This window comes from Saccostrea cucullata, unplaced genomic scaffold, assembly GCF_032062105.1.
Source record: "Saccostrea cucullata isolate Sc308-1 unplaced genomic scaffold, CSIRO_AGI_Scuc_v1 ctg72, whole genome shotgun sequence".
Taxonomy (NCBI): domain Eukaryota; kingdom Metazoa; phylum Mollusca; class Bivalvia; order Ostreida; family Ostreidae; genus Saccostrea; species Saccostrea cuccullata.
Window position 1 is genome coordinate 277651 of NW_026918900.1, and position 21395 is coordinate 299045.

Sequence of the window (21395 nt, forward strand, 5' to 3'; positions counted from 1 at the left end):
TAAGAAGAAGAAAACATAGAGAAACACCTGTACAAACATGAGATTACTAACTTTGATCACCGTGGTAAGTATTATTTTTATTTATCTTGATGTGTTGTATTTGGTCAGGCATATTTAAGTATTAATTGAATATACTAAAAACCATCTTAATTGACACTCTGCAATGAAAAGGCACCTCTTCTAAAAAGTAATTTTACAACGTTTTAAAGTAAAACAAAAATTTTATACATATTAAAAATATACGCTCTTAATCAGGTGCATAACTTTTTTATTAAAATGTTTCCTTTTGTTCGATGATCAAATAAACAAACTATACTATAGTGTATACAAACATTATTCTTTCGGAAGAATTGCGTTTAAGCCCAAATTTTAATTTTCCAGGTTTTTTATGTGAGTACTGCCCATGCACGAGTGATTGTCCATCCAGTGCAGTATCCACCGAGTAATCAAATACTAGACTTCCGAGAGACTCCGAAAATACACACTCTAAATGACGCTGAACTCATCTGGAAAAAGAATTCAATGCCACTTGAGCATTATAATGGCCGACACCATCGTAATCCATTGGTGAACCACTTGAAATCTCCTACATTCGTGAGGAAAAACAAACCAGTACCACAAGTATACCATAATGTAGACCACCAAAGTGAACAATTTGTAAACGACCTGAATTCACCACATTTAGATTTCGACCAGCTATTGTCATCTGTCAGTGAAACTATAAACAATGTTAAAACGGACCTGGACTATTTTAACTACGATGTAAATCCACTGGATACAACACAGCTAGATAGAAATAATCTAAACTTTCAGCACAATGAATATTCCAGAATTGACCAATATGAAAATGGTCTTAACTCAAATATAAATTATCCCTCCCTTGTAGATGCTACTGAGATAAGTGGTTTGTCAAAACAGTATTCCAAATCACAAAGTGACAAGAATATCCTTTATGGCAAAAACGTCCAGCCGCCTTACATTTCGACTGCGTATAAATCAGGAGAAATTCCATTTAATAATGGCCATGATCAAAAGATGGCGCCAACAAAATACAAACATACAACGGCAATACCAGCCAGGTATGATAACGTTAAGTATAAACCCACAGTGAAACCACCAAAACATGACTTCGAGAAATATAAACCCACAATGGCACCACCAAAACATGACTACGGAAAATATGAACCCACTACGACACCTCCAATAGATGGCAACATAATATATGATCTAACGACAGAACCACCAAACCATGATTACGGGAAATATGAACCACCAAAACATGAATATGGGAAATATGAACCTACGACAGAACCACCAAAATATGACAATAGGAAATATGAACCAGTTACAGAGCCACCAAAACATGACTACGGGAAATATAAAGCAACGACAGAACCACCAAAACAATACGATGTGAAATATGAACCCACTACAACACCTCCAATATATGGCAACATAAAATATGAACCAATTACAGAACCACCAAAACATGACTACGGGAAATATGAGCCAGTTACAGAGCCACCCAAACATGACTACAGGAAATATGAACCAGTTACAGAGCCACCAAAACATGACTACGGGAAATATGAACCAGTTACAAAACCACCAAAACATGACTACGGGAAATATAATCCAACGACAGAACCACCAAAACATGACTACGGGAAATATGAACCAGTTATAGAGCCACCAAAGCATGACTACGGGAAATATGAACCAGTTACAGAGCCACCAAAGCATGACTACGGGAAATATGAACCAGTTACAGAGCCACCAAAATACGACTACAAGAAATGGCAACATAAAATATGAACCAATTACAGAGTCACCAAAACCTGACTATGGGAAATATGAACCAACTACAGAACCACCAAAACAATACAAGGTGAAATATGAACCCACTACAACACCACCAAAATATGACTACAAAAAATATGAAGTAACGACAGAACCACCAAAATATGACTACGGGAAATATGAACCTGTTACAAAGCCACCAAAACATGATTACGGGAACCACCAAAATATGACCACAAGAAATATGAAGTAACGACAGAACCACCAAAATATGACTACCAGATATATAAAGCAACGACAGAACCACCAAAATATGACTACGGGAAATATGATCTAACGACAGAACCACCAAAATATGACTACAAGAAATATGAAGTAACGACAGAACCACCAAAACATGACTACGGGAAATATGAACCAGTAACAGAACCTCCAAAATATGACTACGGGAAAAATGAACCAACGACCGAACCACCAAAATATGACTACGGGAAATATGATCTAACAACCGAACCACCAAAATATGACTACGGGAAATATTACCTAACGACAGAACCACCAACACATGACTACGTGAAATATGATTCACCCAGGACACCAACAAAATCTAACAAGGTGAAATATGAAGCTGATTACATAATTGCTCCAAATGTTTATGACCAAATACAATATACTACTAGAATCCCAACATACGAAAATACACCCGAACCACCGAGGTATGACGAAAAAACTAGATATGCAACAATACCTCCAATATACCATAATCTACATTATCTCCAAAAAGGGGACAACGCCGCTCAAAATAAGAAAGTTTTTGAAAAGTCTATCAAGCTTAAGAGTTTGAAAAGTAAGGCAAAGATTTCTTCACATGAGTACCATACTAGTGGTAAACCATTAGTCAGAGAATGGACAAACAAGGAGAAAATGTTTGCGGACAAAGTCAAATACTGGTTGTGGAAACTCAAAGGTAAACAGAATGTAATGTATTTTGAAAGACTCGTCAAATTGCTGAAAACTAGATCCATAGACGTTGAGAAAATTCAGGATACTATTTTTGAAGCAGTAATTGATTGCCTTGGACCAGTTCAAACATTATTTGCTGTTAAAAAGAAAGACTTAGTAAAGTATTTTGCAAAATTCTGTGATTCAACTGATATAAATGAGAAAAAGTTTGCCATGAATTCTTTTATTGGGATATGGGAGAAACTGAGAGGGATGTGCTTGAAAGGAAATCCATGTTGCAGAAGAATTGTAAGAAAGATAAAGAAAACATACAGTGATTACAGGAGAAAAATTGTCAAGTCAACAGAAACGTTCGAAAGTCAAGAAACTTCCGAAACTGAAGAAGAAAGTTCCGAAAGTCAAGAAAGTTCCGAAAGTCAAGAAACATCCAAGAGTCAAGAATCATCCGAAAGTCAAGAAAATCAAAGCGATAACAGCGGTAAAAGTGTTAGTAAATCAAGAGAATCTTCCGAAAGTCAAGAATATGAAAGAAAGGAACAATCAAAAAGGAAGGAAGAGACAAAAAATAGAAAGTATTTACCAGCAAGATATGGCAAGAAAATAAACAGGAAAAATAAAAAGGTTTTCTTGAAAAAGCAAAGACTTGGCAAAAGCAAAAGCATAAGTGGAAGTACAAGTGAAGAAGACAGCAAGTCAAAAGAGAATTTTGGCATCTCAAAAACTATTAAAGGTCACAAAAACAGGTATGGAGCACAATTAAAATCATATATCAAATTTAGCAGCAGTGAAAGCAAAGACTCCGACATTAGTGTGGATTATGAATCAAAAATCTTATCATCATCCACAAGTAGCAACGAGTCAGCAATTAAAGTAGAACGAAGAAACAAGAAGAAATCAAAATTCAGAAGAAAGATATATTACAGCAAAAACGTTGATATAAACAAACAAGTTGACACATACACTTCGAAATCCTCAAAAAGCAGTGGAGATTCCTCTGAAATGGTAAAAAGCAGAAAAAGTAAACATAAAACACATCACAAAATAAAAAGAAAACGAGACAGAAGTAGTAAAAGTGAAAGCAAAGATTCGAATTCCAGTGATGATAAATAAACGTTTTCCTTAGTGTGGAAATAGAGAAGAATATTTCCATTTATAACCTGTAATGTGTGAATTAGGATGTACAATTTGATGAAAACTTGCCATGATGTTTGCATTGCATACCAGTGTTTGTAAATCCAAATGTTTTTATTTCATTTTGTGTTTTGTGTATTTATGATTTTAATGATTCTTTGACTTTGTTCTCTTTATTCTTTTTTTTATAAACATATTTTTATGCTATTTTGTACATTTTTATATTTTGATAAATAAATCAAATAAAACATATTTGAATAAAAAGAGATTTGTTTTTAAAAAATACTCGTGTTTAAAAATATATTTCATACTAATCTCTGAGGAAAAGGTGAAGTTTACGTATATTGACGGATTAAAAAAAAAATTAAAACAGATCTCTGAACAGGGCATCAAATAGGGGCGTTTGGGATTTTCAGAGGTGGATTCAGATGTCTTGGAGGAGTAAATATCCCCTGTTAACCAATCACATCCATCGTGAGCCCTATTTTTGATAAAAAAAAGTATATTCCGTAGCCATATTTATAGTGTTAAATAATTAAATAATAATAAAATAATCAATAATTGGTATGGCAAACTTGAACCAAAATAAGATTTATTGATAGACTATGTTTGATAACAAAGTCATAAAATTGCTGACTTTAAAAGACGTTTTTCACATTTTTATTCAATCAATCTTTATTTTAGTAACCCTTTTAGAGCATGCTCTTGAGTATAAAAAGTTTGAAGACATAACCTCATATGCAGGTGACAGCAAAATATTAGCTCATTGAAAAGAAATGGAAACGCTGAAACCCGTTTGTCATTAAATATACAAGTAGTTGTAAGTTGGTCCATTATGGACTACAGTAAGAAGAACATCTTAAACATGAAACATGCAGCAGAATCCGAGGTGACTTTATTTTGGGTTCACAGGAATATATTTACTGTACATATAGATGGAATTACAAAATGTATTGTTAAAAAAGTAAGAAAAAGTCTGCACTATACCTGAAAGTCGAGTTTAAGGCCACAAGTTTTTTTTTTTCATATACAGAAGTTCTGTAAGCATTCACACTTATTTTAGAAATTTATTATTTGCATCATTAACTTGAAATAAAATTAAGCCCAAAATATATACCAATTCAAAATCCAGACATTTACTTTTTTTTTTTGTTCGTATCATCTATTCCTTAATTAAGACAAAATCAACAAGAATATAGCAAAAGAAACAATAAAACATGTAATTGTTGAAAGATTTTACTCAGAGGAAAATGTTGTTTTCATGCTTCGTTTTCTTTTTGCTTTGAATGCAGGACACACTGGAATGTATGAAGGCCAGGTAAATCTGTTTAAGTACTTCTGAAAGTATGGAAGCCCATAGACAGAACTGGCCCCTGTGTGATCAAATGAGGCTACGGTGCTCTTCTTCCATCTCGTAAAGCCCCGTTCCAGTTGCGTTCCTGTAAAAGTAAGAGTATTAAGCTTGTCTTAGAAGTGTGTGTACATTTTTATATAGGAGATGCTTATTCCTCCTAGGCATCAGATTCCACCTTTGGAATTCTCAGGGGCTTTCTCCACAGTTTTTGGATTTTTAATTTTTTGAGATGATCCTTGTTTGATATTTTCACCTTACCATTATAAAAGAGTAGGTGTAAAAATCGCTTGTCATAATACTTGAAGCATGTGAAACATTTCAATCATACGTTAAGCATGTAAAAAGTGCTATGCTTCTTAATTATAACATATGTCAAGGTATAAGTATAATAAGTGGTGGCGCCTCAAAATGAGTGAAAAGTACTTGGAGAATATTTAAACAAACAAACAAGAAGCAAGTGAACATATAAAAAAAATATATGCTAATTTGGAGAAATTGACTATTACCAGGAATAATATTATCAAGAAGACACGCAATTAATCCCGCCACAAACATATGGGTTCCCAACATAACACTGATTACTTGGTCCAGTATTGGGTGACCTAAAATATGTACTGTAATGAGTAGGTCATATACATGAAGAGTCATATAAAATCAAACAAACAAACAAACAAATACATGCAACTTTTTTGATGTGGCATTTGTGACCTAAAATATGTACTGTAATGAGTAGGTCATATACATGAAGAGTCATATAAAATCAAACAAACAAACAAACAAATACATGCAACTTTTTTGATGTGGCATTTGCTTGACCATGCAATAAAAATTTTTTTATGACTTTTGGGAATCTTATCTATTGTGAAATTCTAATAGTCGGCAACTGAGCTATTCTATTTTAATAAAAGTATTCAGTTTACAGGAAGACATAGGAATATATATTTTTATTTTGATTTCCCCAGGTAGTGTAGATTCAAGTTTGTTCAAATCATGACCCCTGGGGCTAGGGTGGGGCCAAAAGAAAATTTAGGAATATATATAAACTAGGTGTAACAGTAATTTATACATACCTGCATAAAATGATATGAATCTGTAAGCCTAAATTAAGATAGATTCTAATTTTTTTCAAATCATGACCCCTTGGGGGGGCCCCCCCCCCCTCCCCAGTAAACAAATGTGCTTTTTTTTAATGTGAGTACTGTGGCCCCGTGTTGTAATAATTTTTAGTTTTATTGAACTTAAGTTGTTTACCTTTGCAAAGAAAATTTAGGTGTAACTCACTGTATAAAATGATATGAATTTGTACAAAATTAGAAAGTTGATTTAGTTTTATTGAACTTAGATTGCCTTTGCTAGTGCTCACATTTGTAGAAACTTGATTTTGGATTAGCTTTACCTGTATTAATACTTGATTGGTTTTGGTTAAGCCACGTAGGTATGGTCTGTCCAGTACAAATAGATATCCCAATCACAAAAATGTTTCTCGGCGAAGACATGTCAACAAACTGAAGATATGTCAGACCGACTGTCATCACCATTCCTGTATGTTCAAAAATTGAGAACTACTTCTTTGCTTTCGCCTTGGATTTATTCCATTAGGTCCATAGTCAAAAATTGAAATTGAAGTATCTTAGTAAATCTAAATACAATTGTATTAAAGTCGATACTATGGAAAACGACACTCGACCCTAGAAAGGTTTAATTTTATCTCAAAGTTTTATGAATGATATGATAAAAGCAATGTTTCTTTTATTTTCCTCATAAACCTAGGAAAAGTTAAAGCATAGCTTTTCTACTTTTGAGGCCTTCGAAAACTAGTGAAATTTAGAAGAAAAAAAGTTATTCTACATTTGAAGCCTTTAAGAGTCTATTACAAATTAGACATATATTTACATTTGCCAGAGGTTTCATAATGAGTGTTTTATTCACACTATCCATGAGATTTACAGTTTTATAGATATTGAAAGAAAACAGAAAACTAGTACATGTGCTTACCAAATGTTACATGAAAGAGACCGCCGAAGACAGGGTGTGGAATGGTAACAAAGATGGCTGAAACCTTTCCAAGACAGCCTAATATCACCAAAATAAGTCCGGCTACTAATACAACTCTTCTACTTCCAACCTACTAAAACAAGTTTGTTGTTAAACGGACTCATAAAACATATTTTCATGCTGATGTTTCAAATTGAATAAAGAAAATAATACCCTGGTAATATTTATTGCAGCGATGTTTTCACTATATGACGTCGTGCCTATACCTGACCCCCACAGTCCACAGAGGAAACATCCAAGGCCTTCTACAGCCACCCCTGTAACGAAAAACAGATTTGTTAACCATCCTTGCATTTCAAATTATAGTGTTGTGCAAATGTGAATGCACAATTTTTTTTATATTGGCAGAGGTAAAATATCCAGCCTTTCACTTCACAAACTGTACATATCGACCGTGTGTCGCAGCCTACTTCTTTATTTGAAAACCCTGGCAAAATAATGTCAACTTCTACACATATACATGTATTGTCCAGCAGAGAAATCACAATTAACCCCTTAAATTAAATAATGTACTGTGGTTAGCTCTTCACCTCTGTTTATAGCATGCGAAGGTGGTCTCCCAGCCCCCGTTTGCATTGCACATGCGTAGTAATCTCCGATTGATTCTAGTACTGATGCTATGACACCTGCAAGCATTCCACAAACACCAGCAATGTTGACCATTGGTAATCCAAACTGACCTGAAAAATATGTTTGAATTTGTTAGACTTTGCCTATCAAATCACATTGCCCCTTATGGTCAATAAAACATCCAAATCATAAGACAAATGATACAGACTCTTTTATGTTTTTTTTTATATATACTGAGGTATATCCAAGCTGAAATATAAATAAATAAAACGAATACCAGTAACAAAGTTGTTTAAAATTGATAGAACGTTAACTTAATTAAGATAGGAATGAGAAAGTAGCACACACATTAGGTAGAATAAAATAATGTTCTACTATATTTTCCACCTTAGATATGATTTTTAAATGATGCATTACTTTGACAAATTTCGGACAATCTCGAGACATTTGCAACTGACTTTGCTTTTCAAAATTAAATTAATCTTGTGCGGGTTTTTTGCAGGTAAGACAAAGGTGTGTTTTTCCTCTCTACCTGGATAAGGCACCCTAAGCCAGCTAGTTTTCCCTATAACCGAGGACTTAATATCAGTTCTTGCTGAATAACCCCAGCCATCTTTCTGATCGGTAAGGACTCCAGTGTAAGTGAGTACAAAACACAACAGCCATCCCAGTCCAAGGGATAAAATAACCCAAGAGTAAAAGATTATTAATAAATATCAAAGCGAAAGAATTTAAATATTTTTTTCTCTTTAATGTGTAATTGCATATTATTTCAACAATGTTAAGTAAAACATTAAACAGTTAAAGTGTTGTAGTCAAGAAATCCTTTTTTTACTTTTTATCTCTGCAAAATTCATTCTTACTTACCGGAAAAATGGTGAAAATTTTCCACCTCTTCAAGAACTGGGAGAACAGAGTGACAAAGAAAATCACTCTGACAATAAAATAAAAAAAATCTTATTTGCAGTTAGACTTTTAGTTATTATTTGGAACAAATTATAGAAAACATGGTTTTATAGGATTTTGTATTACATTTTCAACAAAGAAATGCTTATATATGCGGCATCAATGAAAAAAATATATCGATATAAGTGATTAAGATTTTCTCTGGCAAATATACATGTCATGTATATCATAATGATTAAAGCTTTCGGAGATGAAACTAGACGATAATATTTTATAGAATGTATAACCCAAATACTAAAGACACGATCGAATTCAAGAATTAATGCTAATCAAAGATGTTCAAACTATTTGAGAGGCGCATCTGTTGTTTTATTTTTTTTTTTCAACGAGCATATGGAAGGAAATAATCCCTGTAATAGTTTTATTCTATGCATTATAATTGTATCAACAGAAATAATTGGACACAATTCTCCTTTGCAGAATCATGGTCTCCTATCAATATATTAATGTACCACTTAAACTTACGATAGGGCTATGTACCATTGCTGACTGGAATAAGAAACTGCTATGGGAAATAATGAGAGTCCTATGGATGACGTCACAGAGCATATCGTGATTGGTCCAATAAAACGCATTAAAAATCCAATCATTCCCGTCATACCAAGGATCATTTGAAAAAGAGATGCCACCATCAATGATCCTGAGACCTAAATGAACACAATGTTTTAAAATGAATTTCAGAAATGTAGAAAAATTCTAGGTTAAAAAAAGTCATCTGGTAAATTAAGTTGGATTAGTTTTTTAATCTCCGCGCCACGCCACGAGTTTTTCGAGAGAGAAATTTATTAGTAGCCATCTATTTGTGTCAGGGTTGGCGTTGACACGATATATGGAAACCTCACTATCCGATGGTCATAAGTGCTATGTATGTACATGAAGGCTTAAATTTGAAGCCTGGAATATGGTGACGTTTTTATATGGGTGAAACATTTATGAATGGGAAATAAAATAATATACAATCAGTCAATCAATCTCAATGCCAACTACACACTTCACATTGAATGTGCCACATTTCTCTTTCATTGTCATCTCCAACTTCTCTTTTGTTAAATTTGTCAACGTACAACACTGTACTGAGTTTTCTCCCCTCATTTTCTTAATATTTGTATCTTTTTTTCAGTTTATTTGCGTACCACACTTAGTCGAGTTTGCCACATTTCTCTATGTTTATCACTGCCAACTTCAAGAAAGGGTGTTGAAGAATTCTCTATTCCTTCAAAGAAAAGTGATAGGCAATTATTTGATTTCTTACATAGAAAAAAATAAAAATATTCCTTACAGAAAATTTATCACAACAAATTCTCTCATAAGTTATGCAAAGGTTTTGACCTCTTTAAATAGTTTGGTTGCATTGTTGTCATGGCTAATTAATAGTGCAATATTTATAAGAGGTTTTCAAAATTATTCCGTGGGCCGCGCTTACATTAGTGGATTTAAAACAACAGAGACATCCGTTGACGCTGTTAACGATTTTGCACCATTATGACGTACACTATGACGTATACAATCACAAAATATTCAAAGATAAAGTGTACATGTATGTCTCAAAGTTTATCGTATAGACAGAAAAGATATTGTAGAATTTTAAAGTTTTTAAATTCATAAGTTAATCTTAAGGAATTATAAGCCTTCGGACATTTTGATAAGTCCTTGTAATGTGTTTTAATTGATAACACTATGACTGCATTCAGTACATATTCTTAATCACCCTACCTTGTGTTAAACTAGAAGGGCATTTCCAATCTGGCTGTGACATTAGGGCAAATACGGGCATCAAAAAAGCAACCGTTGTTCCCTGTACAATTGGTAATCTAGCAACATACATGTATATTTATAGCTGAAAACTTGTCCAGGATGGGCGTTTCACTTACATTGGAGAACATTTTAGGATATTTTTACACTTAAGGACAGATGATACAACAAAAAAAATGGATGTCTAGAGTGGTATATTTGTTGACCTAATTTCATTGCAAATTATGCAAAAAAAATTAATAAATTTCTAAAATATAAAGAAATTGTACAAAAATATAAAGAAATAGTAAACCTTCTGTGATGTTCAAAATTCTACCAATCTGAAACCATCCTTATTATTCTATACAACTATTTTTCACTTCAAATTAATTCCATTTTTATGCAACTTTGAATAAAAAATTAAAAACTACTCGGTGAAACATTCATTTTATTCATTAGAACATGACCCAAGTTGTTATTTTTGGATTTTTTGACAAAAATTTGTTTGTATCATCTGTCCTTAAGAAAACGAAAGTATTTTGAATGATTAATAGCTTTTGTCCCCAAATACAGACACATTATTGCTATGCCTAACGTTGAGTTTGATATTAGAGAACTTCCTTTGCGGAATTTATTTAAAGAATCAATGTCTAGTTATTATAGTATGCCAGGGCATCAACGATAGTGGGAAGCATGGGATAATTTGCATAACGGGCGTTATGCATAAATCATCCCATGTTTCCCACTGTCGTTGATGTCCCTGGCATACTATACTAACAAGACAGTGATTTCTTTTACTGTATTTCCATTTCATTGTGAAATAAAGTTAAAGATTTAGACTTTAAAAATATAGACATAGATTTAAATTACACGGAACTCCCATGCCAATTTCAATAGCCCTGGCCCACTGACGTCAAACACAAAGGCAGCCGCAAGAGATTTACATGCATATTTTGCCTCCTTAGCGTCAGACACAGAAACAGATGCGCACGAGATTTGCATGCATATTAGGCCTCCTTGACTCCTGACCTATCGACCTGCCTAATTCACATTCTGGTAGAATTATCAAGAAATCAACTCCGCTAACTTTCAAAGAGTTATCACAGAGAAAATAAAATCGAAATGGAAATGTTCTGACATCGGTACTTAAACTATTGCAATTATAATTATAACTGAATTTATTACCTACTTCAATACCCACCGTATACCTATGAATGACTGCATTATCGTAGCTAGACCAGTTGTAAAAAGGGTGGTACCAATCCACTCTGAAAGCCCAACTGTATCATCTCCCATACAAACACTTTCACGGAGAATTATGGGTAATTCAACAGCACCCGCAATGCCGGTGAAAGCTTGCTGCAAATAATATTTATATAATTGTTGGCATTCTACTCAATCCAAATTTCCGTAACAATATTCTTCTTCTCAACAGCTGCTGAATATATTATACATGCTTATCATTTTCTCAAATATTGTTTAATCGTATCAAACAAATCATTTTTTTAAAAAATAATTGTTGATAGTCTTCTGTGTCTTAAATACCCTAGCAACATTCTTCTAAAGAGCATATATATCATAATTACATGTAATATATTCAACATATTACAATATTACAATTGTTTGCTTATCATTTGTTTTAAAATCGCAATTTACGAGGGGCGTTCAATAAATAATGCCATTGGGGCTCGGAAAGAAACAAAAAACGCTTTTCTATGACTTAGTCTTAATGATTAAACTAAAACATTCCCTTTCAATTAAAACGCATATCCGTAACATTTTCATTCATTTTCTAATTGTTTTTCGAACACATATTTGAGTATGACCCTTCGTATACTGGAATATGGCAGATCCTATGATTTGCTGTACTTGTTTTTTTTCTTTCTGATAGATGTTTTTCAAGTTCGGGAGATGAAAGAAATCAAAAGTTGAAGATCTGGCTAATTTTGTTGGTGTGACAAAACATTAACTTTCTGTTTATCCCCAAAACTCCTTTACTCTTCATGGCCTGTGGGTTTGAACGCCGCCATGAAGAAAATTAATGTAGTGGATTCCTCATTCTGTTTCCTTCCTCTCATAAACCTTTCAATTTTTTTGCAAAAAAGTTGTTTTCTAGACTTTTCCAGAAATTGAACTTTCTCATCGAATATGAATTTGAACAACAAGACCGCTAATATTTAAGAAACTAGCATATAAAACTGTTTTATGCTCTTGCAATTCTTTGCTCTTCTTAGGCCTTTGCAGTTTTGTCAAGTGTATCTTATTGTAAATTTGTTTTGAGGGCTTAAAGCAAAATGGATTCAAGTTTCATTATCTGTTAGAATTTCATATAAACATGGATAAGTGCAATTTTTGATTTTTCAAAATAATTGTTTGGATATTCCTACACGCTGTCGTTTTCACTCATTTTTCAAAATATAGGGTGACCTTTGAGTATTAAACCTTTTTACTATAAAATGTTTCTTTAAAACAGTATGAACTATCCCCAAAATGATTTTTATCAATTTTGCTATGTGTCAATAAAACATAATCAGTGATAATTTGTTGAAATTTCGCAAATTTACATCGGTTGTTGTAATTCATTGTTGTGAAGGACGGTACCCATTTTTGATGCGCATTAAATAATTTTTGTTTATTGAAATCAACATGTTCACCTGTCTATAAAGCAGGCATTGGTTGCTGTAATTTTCACATATTTCAGTTAATATGTTTTTGGGATATTAACAAGTTTTACAGCTGCTTTAATGAAGCGTTTAATTTTACTCTAGTTTACTGATTCCTGTCCATTCATTTTTAATGCAGTGTCTATATAGCCCTTGTTTTCCAGCTTCCCACGATGAAATAATGCGATGAAAAGTGGTCAACCAAACTGTTATAAATTCATTAAAGATTCAATAATGATAGAAAGTCAAGCTTTATGCTATATGAGTACTATGTTGTATGAAATCGAGCTAATGACATTATTTATTGAACGTCCCTCGTAATATTAAATCGTACGCGTAAATTAATTCTTTGGCAATATAGATAATAAAGGAAATATTTCTTCTCTACAAACGCATAATTTATAATAAAGCACTTACTTGTAAACCTAGAAAAATACAGAGGTACCAGGGTGGGACATCAGAAACACCATATAGCAATGTATTTGTTTGGCTGTTCTCAATTTGGACGGGCTGGTCTGTTTCAGCGATATCCACTGAATGCAGTCTTGGTTTATTCTCGCCATTAGGTTCAACATCCGTCGTTAGAATCCTTTGAAATCCAAAGAGTGATGAAAACATGAAATTGTTCATATAAAGTTTAAATGAGATTTTCAAAAAATATTAATTACATCACATCGGCTAAATAAACCAATAAAAGTAAGAAGAATAATATTCACCTTTCAATTTCAGAGTTTTCGTTCTTCATTATGTACTATTGTGGTAAGATAGAATGGAAAGTTGTAAAATGAATTGTATCACAGTCAATTAAAATGTAGCATCATGCCTCATTCTGACCAGATACTGACCCGTGCGTGTGAGCCAATTGAACAATTTTTCTATCCTGTATCCCCTTTCAAAGAAACTGACTCGTATGAAAGAGGTTATACATGTAACTTGTCCGAAGAAATTCTTATCGTCCAAACTATTTGTCACTTGTCAATTTGACAATAAGTTCATGGCGTTTTTATAAGGATTAGTCCCATCGTTTTTGCCATATAACTTAAGTCCAATGAGCAATACATTTGTTATTTATATATCAGTATTTGTACTGTATATATCTTAGGCACATTTTTCTTTGTATACTTGTAATGAGATACTTTTTTACATGAGGTTTCTTGTATTTTGTGTCTAAGATTTTTTACGTGTGTCGTATGTACTTTTAAGATTCGAAATATATATTTGGCATTTTCAAAAATGAATGTTCTTTTTCGACAAACTCTGTGTTATGTTATCTGTTTGGCAAAAACAGAGCAGAGTTGACTCATGGCTAAAAAGGTATATCCATTATATTAGAAGAGGATGGCATAAAAACCAATAAGTCACAAAACTATAAAAGAAATCCCGAGGAAACCCTTATTTTGGAGCACCAATATTTATCATTTAATACATCCTTTGAGGGTAGGTATTATTTTTGCGTCATATCCAACATTTTGCTAATTTGTGTCTTTTCCTTTGATTTACACCGAAGATACGATGGAAATAACTATGATAGACTCCGTTGTCTGGTCACGTGACGTTGATTTGGACTTTGTGTACAAGAGGTACATACGCTTTTAAAATACAAAAATGCAAAGTTTGCAGTTATTTTTAATAAAAAAAATTAATAACATAATTAATGATGAAAAGCAAATTAGCAAGTTAAGGCAAGCTTATTTCATTTTGATCCTTCATCCCTTAGAACAGTACAAATTCAATTTAGTCAGAATTTGTTCTTCGCACAACACACTGTAGATAAGATTTCTTCTAGGCACGTACGTTTTCCCATTGAGGTGTCATTTCTTCAATGTTACATGCATCGTGTGCAGAAGCCCAGAACCACTTTTTTTGAACACTTCAGTGACCCTGCATCCACATGAATTAGTTGTGAATTAATTGTAAGAGTTTCATCCCCACATCAGGCCTGCATTCTGTCGATATGTCTTCTAAAGCTAATCATGTTATCCAAAGCTTTATGAATTCCCTCCCCAGTCAGTGCACTTGTACCTTGCACAGTACACAACCGGCCGGAAATCTGGTTTAATGAGAAATATTCTATGACGTCACTCTCCGATAATGCTCCTAAAAGGAAAAAAAAATATTTCTATCAATTTTTTTGAAGATTGAGTATTTAAAGAGTTAATAGACTACATATAAACTCAATATCATATCTCATTTCCGGCTGAGTTTCTTCAAACATGGTCACCAATAAGATGTTATGTCAGTATACATATTAAATTACTATTTATAATGATTTATCGCAGCAAAGAAGGACTTCTGCATAATTATTCAATCGTTCAAAAATATAGGTGATGTTAACCTTCGATATCCTTTTTATTCGCCAGAAATACCATAGGAACGCCATGTAATTCTTTCTCCAGCAGTAGTGACGTCAGAAGGTCATCTGCATCTTGAAGGCGATCGCGAGCGGACCCATCAATGACAAAAAGCATGCCTATTGTTAAATGAAATGTAAATTGTGTCATTTTCCTCTAAAGATTAAAAACATCTTTCAATGAACATTGAAGTATGGTGGCATATTTCTGCCCCCGACAATCAAGATAATAAGTTGCATATCAACACATATATCTTGCATGCAAACATATTTATCTTGTATGTTGACATAAATAAGTCGCTTGTTCACATAATTTTCTTGCATGTTGACAAAATAAGTTGCATGTCTACATATTTATCTTACATGTTGACATAAATAAGTCGCATGTCTACATAATCATTTTGCATCTTATATCTACGATGTCAGATACAGGCGTTAGTAAGTAAATTTACCCATATTCAAATTATATTTTCTTATATTTACACTTGCAAATGTTTTGTCCTATATAAACATTACTTGAGTCGGTCGTTTTTACATCCCAATAAAACATGTTTGGGGTCAAGAGGTCATATGACAAATAGCGCGCATGAATACATTGACCTCCTCAGAACTGGGTCACTACTTTACTACGAACGTAAACAAAACCGGCTGAAATCAAATAAAAGGCGTTGAAACACAATGTCACATTAAAAATAAAATAATTTTAATACATTAAATAAAATCTGTTCAAAAAAACTTTTTTTACATTACAAAAAACTTTTTTTTATTCATTTATCATAATACACGTCTGCTTTCAACCCCCCCTACCAAAACAATGGCTGAGTTTGGCGATTTTGACCTCTGTGATAACGACCCATTGCTGTATCTTCTGTTTGACAATGAAATCATGGCCGCTCTGGATCTCCCTTTTATGGCTCCAGCAAGCGTTGAAGAGACTGAAGAGGTCGAAAGGAGCTGAAAATGTCTGATATGGAGGGACTTCCTAGCCCTGGTATGCCTGCCCCCCCTAGTAAGAGATTCAAGTCCATGTCTGAGGAAAATTTGAAAGAATTTGAGGAATCCAGACAATCTCTCTCAACAAAACGAAATACCCAATGGGGAGTGAAACTCTTTCAAGGTACATAATTTTAAGTAGTGCTCAAAAATAACAACGAACTAAAACAAGGAGTATAAATAATAAATAAATTGAACCAATGAAAAAAAAAAGAACAATGCTGATATTAATATATCCATGTAAATAAGGCAAAAGCATGTTCTACGAGTATATTTACAGTAAAACAATACATTCACCAGCACAAAGGTATACCAGATTTTTCTCTGCAGTCTACAAACAGATGATTGTTTAATACAGAATTAAAATGTAGGCCTGTAGGCCAACAGCCTAGCAAGCAAGCAAACAAACAAACAAATGCAGAAACTAACATATCAATATAACAAATCAATCAAACAATGCAACTTGCATGCAAACTATGAAACAGAACAAACAAAAATTTTTAGAAAATAAATAAATAATAATAAAATCAAAATAAAATGTTGAAATAAATATTCCCTTTACAATTTATAGATTGGCACTTGGAGGTCTTTTCACGATGTTCTTGATTTCAAAACTGTCCCTTCTGAGATCCTTGCTGAGAAATTGAGGAAATTTTATTGAAGCCAGACCCAAATCAACTCCAAAAAGGGCAGCAGAATTAACGTCTGCACAGGCAGAAAATTATCACAAGAACAGCTTAAAAAACCTCCGTGCTGCCATCAACAGACACCTTCAAGATTTAGGAAGATCAATAGATATTGTCCGCGACAAGGAATTCAAAACAGCCAATTACACTTTAGATGGAATGCTAAAATCAATGACAAAAACTGGTGTATCGAGAGCTACAAAGCACAAATCAGTAATTCATCCTGAAGACCTTGAGCGCATATCTTCGTATTTTCTTTCAGCTCCACATTCCCCAATTGTCCTTCGCCAATGCGTTTGGTACAATTTGTCTATCCATTTAGTTACGCGTGGCTTAGAGTTTCATCATCAATTACAGATGGATTCCTTTGAATTTCACAAAGATGAGAACAATTTAGAGTACATTACACTTCGACATGAAACGCAGCAAAAAAATTTCCAAGGAGGAATCGGATCAGATGAAGCTCCTGCGGGAAAGCGGATCTACGAGGTTCCTGGCAGTGATATCTGCCCTGTGAAGATGCTGCGCTTGTTGATGAGCAAGACGGAGTCCAGTGCTAAAGGTCTTTTTAACACATGCTTTAAAGAAGCTCTGATGAACTCTGGATCTGATCTGTGGTATACATCTAAACCTTTGGCGAAGAGATCTTTCAGTGGATACATGGCGGATATATGCAAGTCTTCAAAATGTCTTAAGTCTTACACCCCTCACTGCTTGAGAGCCACTGCCATTACTGCTATGAGCGATCATGGGTTCGAGTCCCGGCAGATTATGTTTATGAGTGGGCACCGCAGTGAAGCTTCTTTGAAAACCTACAACCGAGAATTGTCAAATGATCAAAAACGCTCTGTAAGCTCTTGCCTTTCTCTCCTAACAAATCCTGATCAAAACCGCAATCGCAACATCACCAACCTTTCGTGCAGTGCCTCCACTTCGACAGCCCCATCTGCTTCTCTTTCCGTTTCTCCTCGTAAACAAGACAGGCCTTTCTCCCCCGTTCCGAATGAAAATCATCCTTCTTTCGATGCTAGTTCTTCTGTGAGCACCAGAATGTCGTCTGATTTCCTCTCCAAGTCCGTTTTCAACCAGTGTGTTTTCAACTTCAAATAGACGCCTTGCGACCTCTTTACGCCAACGGAAGTAGTGACACTCCGCAAAGTTTTATTCGTATTTCTTATAATACACATTAATTCTCTTGTAATTTTTCTTCTTTAGATAATATATTGTAAATGTGACTTAAACAACTGTTTATTTTTTTAATCAGTGTTAAATAAATAGTTGCACTACCTTGGAACTATTTTTTGTTACGTCATTTTAACTGAAGCGCTTATCTAGGTCAAAAAAGAGGAATGTATGGAAACTCGTTGTGGGCAAAAACATCGCAACAAGTGTAAATATAAGTAATAAGGTATCATTTTTTGAGTTATATTGGGATGTAAAACCGGTTGACACATGATCAAATCTTCCATAAAGCCCTTCGGGCTTTATGGGATTTGATCACGTGACCAACCGGTTTTACATCCCAATATAACTCAAAAAATGATACCTTATTTCTTAAATAAGATAGGTATAAGATGCATGTCAACATAATTAACTTGAATGTTGACATTAATATGTAACTTGTCTTTATAATTATGTTGCATGTTAGCATAAAATCTTGCATGTAGGGGACAGAAATGTGCACCATATTGAAGGTATAAGTAAACTTGTTTTCATAAGTTAAATTTTGATCAAAATTCTTTTAAAAAAAATAATGGACTATCCCGCAAATTAAGCTAAAAATTGAATGAAATTATTGATTTAAGTTTCAAATCTACAGGACTCCACACTTAGATTTTTTTTCCAAAATATGAGTTGGTAACAGATTGGTTCCCCGGACGAGAAAGAAAACATATTTGCTAATTTTAGGAGTTCGTCATGCGAGTTAACTGTAGGTTAAAAAAATAAAAATTCTGAAATATCATTGTCTATTAAAAGGATATCACCAATCTCATTCCAAAAAATGTTGAATTGCTTGATGCTTAAAATGAAGCAATATTGTATGAAAAACGATATTAGATAATTTTCAGAAAAATATAAACAGGGTTTGATATGATTGGAATATACTTAGTATCCGTAAAAAAAGGTTTAAAAATCGCCGAATAAACATTTGTTGAAATTATGTTAAGTTCCAGAACGACAAAACATAAAATAATTAGTCTCATGTTTAAAGGACAAAGAGTATTAAGTATGGGTCTTATAAATGTAAGGACTCGCTGTCGAGAGTTTACAATGGGATAATCCCCGTCTCCCACTATGCATGCTACCATTTGATCACAAGCAGGACATTTGGGATTGTGAAGATAATATATTTCTATGTTTGAACAGTAGTTATTATGGTTCTGAAATTCCTTATGGTACAAGTATTTTTAGTGGCATATTCCCGTATACGAGATTAAAATCCAAGATTTTTTTTTACTAAAGCTATATTGACATACAATTTGAAATAAGAACTAGTGTGATAATATATGGCTGAAAAATCCTCAGAATGTTTAATTCTCTGAAAATTTAACATTCAATATACTGCATATTAAATACTTTAACTTTCCATATAATGTGGAGTCACTTTAAACTGTTAGGAAATGCGCGTAGTAAGTATTGGTACATGTATATATTGGTACCTACCATTCCTATTCAGAGCCTCTTATACTTAGAAGATTATTACATGTATATACAAAGTATGATGGGGATTTTGTTTTAATTAGTCACTTACCATGGCAGTTAAGATAGTAGTGCTTCCATAATTTGCGTATACTAGGTTTTCCTCCCATATCCCACAGTGTGATCGTGTGATTGTTATAATTAATTGTCTCTACATTAAAACCCATTGTTGGTTTTGTCTCGACGAAATCTCCGATGGACAATTTGTACAGCAGGGAAGATTTTCCTATAAAATTGAAAAAAAATTTCAATAGACCCGATGTACATATTCAGAATCAATGACAAAGCAAACATACTTCATTTATGTTTAATTTTTTAAAACTTAAATATTGTTTATGTAAATCATGTGCGGATATGATTTTTTGTCTAAACTTAAAACATGTGTCAATGCTAATTCAAAATAGAAAGAAAGTCAAAATTTTTTGACAATCAAAAATATGAGAAAGGAAGAAAAATCAGCTTGTGGAATCCGAAATTATCTTTTCGAAGATGGACTGTGGAGGGAGGATAATCCACTCTCTTCCATATGTATGTTTCTCTATCTTCTAACAATCTTCTATTCGCTGGGTGTGGGGGTTTAAAGATCATGTTTTGGTCACTTTGTCCAACTGGCCCCTTTCCCTTATTGAAGTGTACAATTACTCCATATATCGCAGCACAGTTTCTATTAGTTTGTTGGAAAGAGTATAAAACCCAAAATCTAGAACGTGAAATATCTTGTAAAAGAATGTTCGTAAGATAGAGAAAACAGATACCTCTCATCCCCACTTCACACCTAAACACTTTTGTATAATTATCTCTTCAGTACATGAATATGTATATTGTATAATATTTACCTGCCCCATCCAAACCGACTAAAATAAGCCGGAAGGAAGTCGCCGTGGAGTTCTTCCTAGACATACTGGAGGTACACCCCATGATGATATTTTCATTTCATCAGGGGACAGTTTGAGCGCGATGAAACATACTGCAATAACTTTGAACACACGTCCCTCCTTCCTTTATAAACAATATTGAAACACAGAATTCAAATCCAGAAGTTAGACAACTAACTTCAGAGGCTTTGGACTAGACGTACCACAGCTGTTCAGAATACACCATAGTCATTTCACCACATACATTTCAATCCCCGAAACCTTATATAATTTCTTAATTCATAGTTATTGCACATTTGATTAAGGACAAATTACTGTAAATGTATTATATTTGGCGTGTACAATATTTGGCGGAAATTGAATTTTCAACAAGTTGGCGTTAATTTGATTTACCGCTTTTTGAAAATGCGTTACATAATCCTTTATACACACAGCATTTAGCGATGTACTTGATTTAGCGGAGGCTGCTTTCCGCGAAAGGCGCTAAAAAGAATACACAGCCAAATGTAATACATTTACAGTAAATTGTTGTCAATGTAAACAAGAAAAGAAAAGTTT

At 33.5% G+C, this 21395-nt stretch overlaps 3 protein-coding genes across 3 annotated transcripts; 1 reads left to right on the top strand and 2 right to left on the bottom strand.

Annotated features, from left to right (window-relative positions):
• LOC134275155 (uncharacterized) lies at positions 1-3974 on the top strand. Its single transcript, XM_062757397.1, has 4 exons — positions 1-64; positions 382-1795; positions 1827-1987; positions 2083-3974. Exons 1-4 carry the CDS (start codon positions 38-40, stop codon positions 3871-3873), a joined length of 3393 nt encoding a protein of 1130 aa, XP_062613381.1. The 5' UTR covers positions 1-37; the 3' UTR covers positions 3874-3974.
• A 795-nt stretch (positions 3975-4769) lies between these two features.
• LOC134275010 (solute carrier family 23 member 1-like) lies at positions 4770-13992 on the bottom strand. The gene is made up of 14 exons (XM_062757250.1): positions 13950-13992; positions 13651-13822; positions 11772-11929; positions 10553-10650; positions 9973-10052; positions 9305-9486; positions 8742-8807; positions 8406-8563; positions 7834-7983; positions 7457-7560; positions 7244-7373; positions 6645-6788; positions 5755-5850; positions 4770-5333 (listed from the first exon to the last, which is right to left on the bottom strand). Exons 1-14 carry the CDS (start codon positions 13976-13978, stop codon positions 5131-5133), a joined length of 1770 nt encoding a protein of 589 aa, XP_062613234.1. The 5' UTR covers positions 13979-13992; the 3' UTR covers positions 4770-5130.
• Positions 13993-14920: 928 nt separating this feature from the next.
• Positions 14921-21084, bottom strand: LOC134275020 (uncharacterized). Its single transcript, XM_062757261.1, has 4 exons — positions 20799-21084; positions 20015-20188; positions 15569-15703; positions 14921-15330 (listed from the first exon to the last, which is right to left on the bottom strand). Exons 1-4 carry the CDS (start codon positions 20878-20880, stop codon positions 15167-15169), a joined length of 555 nt encoding a protein of 184 aa, XP_062613245.1. The 5' UTR covers positions 20881-21084; the 3' UTR covers positions 14921-15166.
• Positions 21085-21395: the final 311 nt, after the last annotated feature.

Excerpts from the sequence above, each read along its gene's own strand:
- LOC134275155 (XM_062757397.1), top strand. The coding sequence starts at position 38 with ATGAGATTACTAACTTTGATCACCGTG. Across the intron at positions 65-381 it reads TACTAACTTTGATCACCGTG|GTTTTTTATGTGAGTACTGC; the intron begins GTAAGTATTATT and ends TTAATTTTCCAG. Across the intron at positions 1,988-2,082 it reads ACTACGGGAAATATGAACCT|ATATATAAAGCAACGACAGA; the intron begins GTTACAAAGCCA and ends TATGACTACCAG.
- LOC134275010 (XM_062757250.1), bottom strand. The coding sequence starts at position 13,978 with ATGAAGAACGAAAACTCTGAAATTGAAAG. Across the intron at positions 10,651-11,771 it reads CAGTCATTCATAGGTATACG|ATTACCAATTGTACAGGGAA; the intron begins GTGGGTATTGAA and ends GTATGTTGCTAG. Across the intron at positions 10,053-10,552 it reads CCCTTCTAGTTTAACACAAG|GAATAGAGAATTCTTCAACA; the intron begins GTAGGGTGATTA and ends TTTTCTTTGAAG.
- LOC134275020 (XM_062757261.1), bottom strand. The coding sequence starts at position 20,880 with ATGGGGTGTACCTCCAGTATGTCTAGGAAGAACTCCACGGCGACTTCC. Across the intron at positions 20,189-20,798 it reads AGTCGGTTTGGATGGGGCAG|GAAAATCTTCCCTGCTGTAC; the intron begins GTAAATATTATA and ends TCAATTTTATAG. Across the intron at positions 15,704-20,014 it reads CTACTATCTTAACTGCCATG|GCATGCTTTTTGTCATTGAT; the intron begins GTAAGTGACTAA and ends ATTTAACAATAG.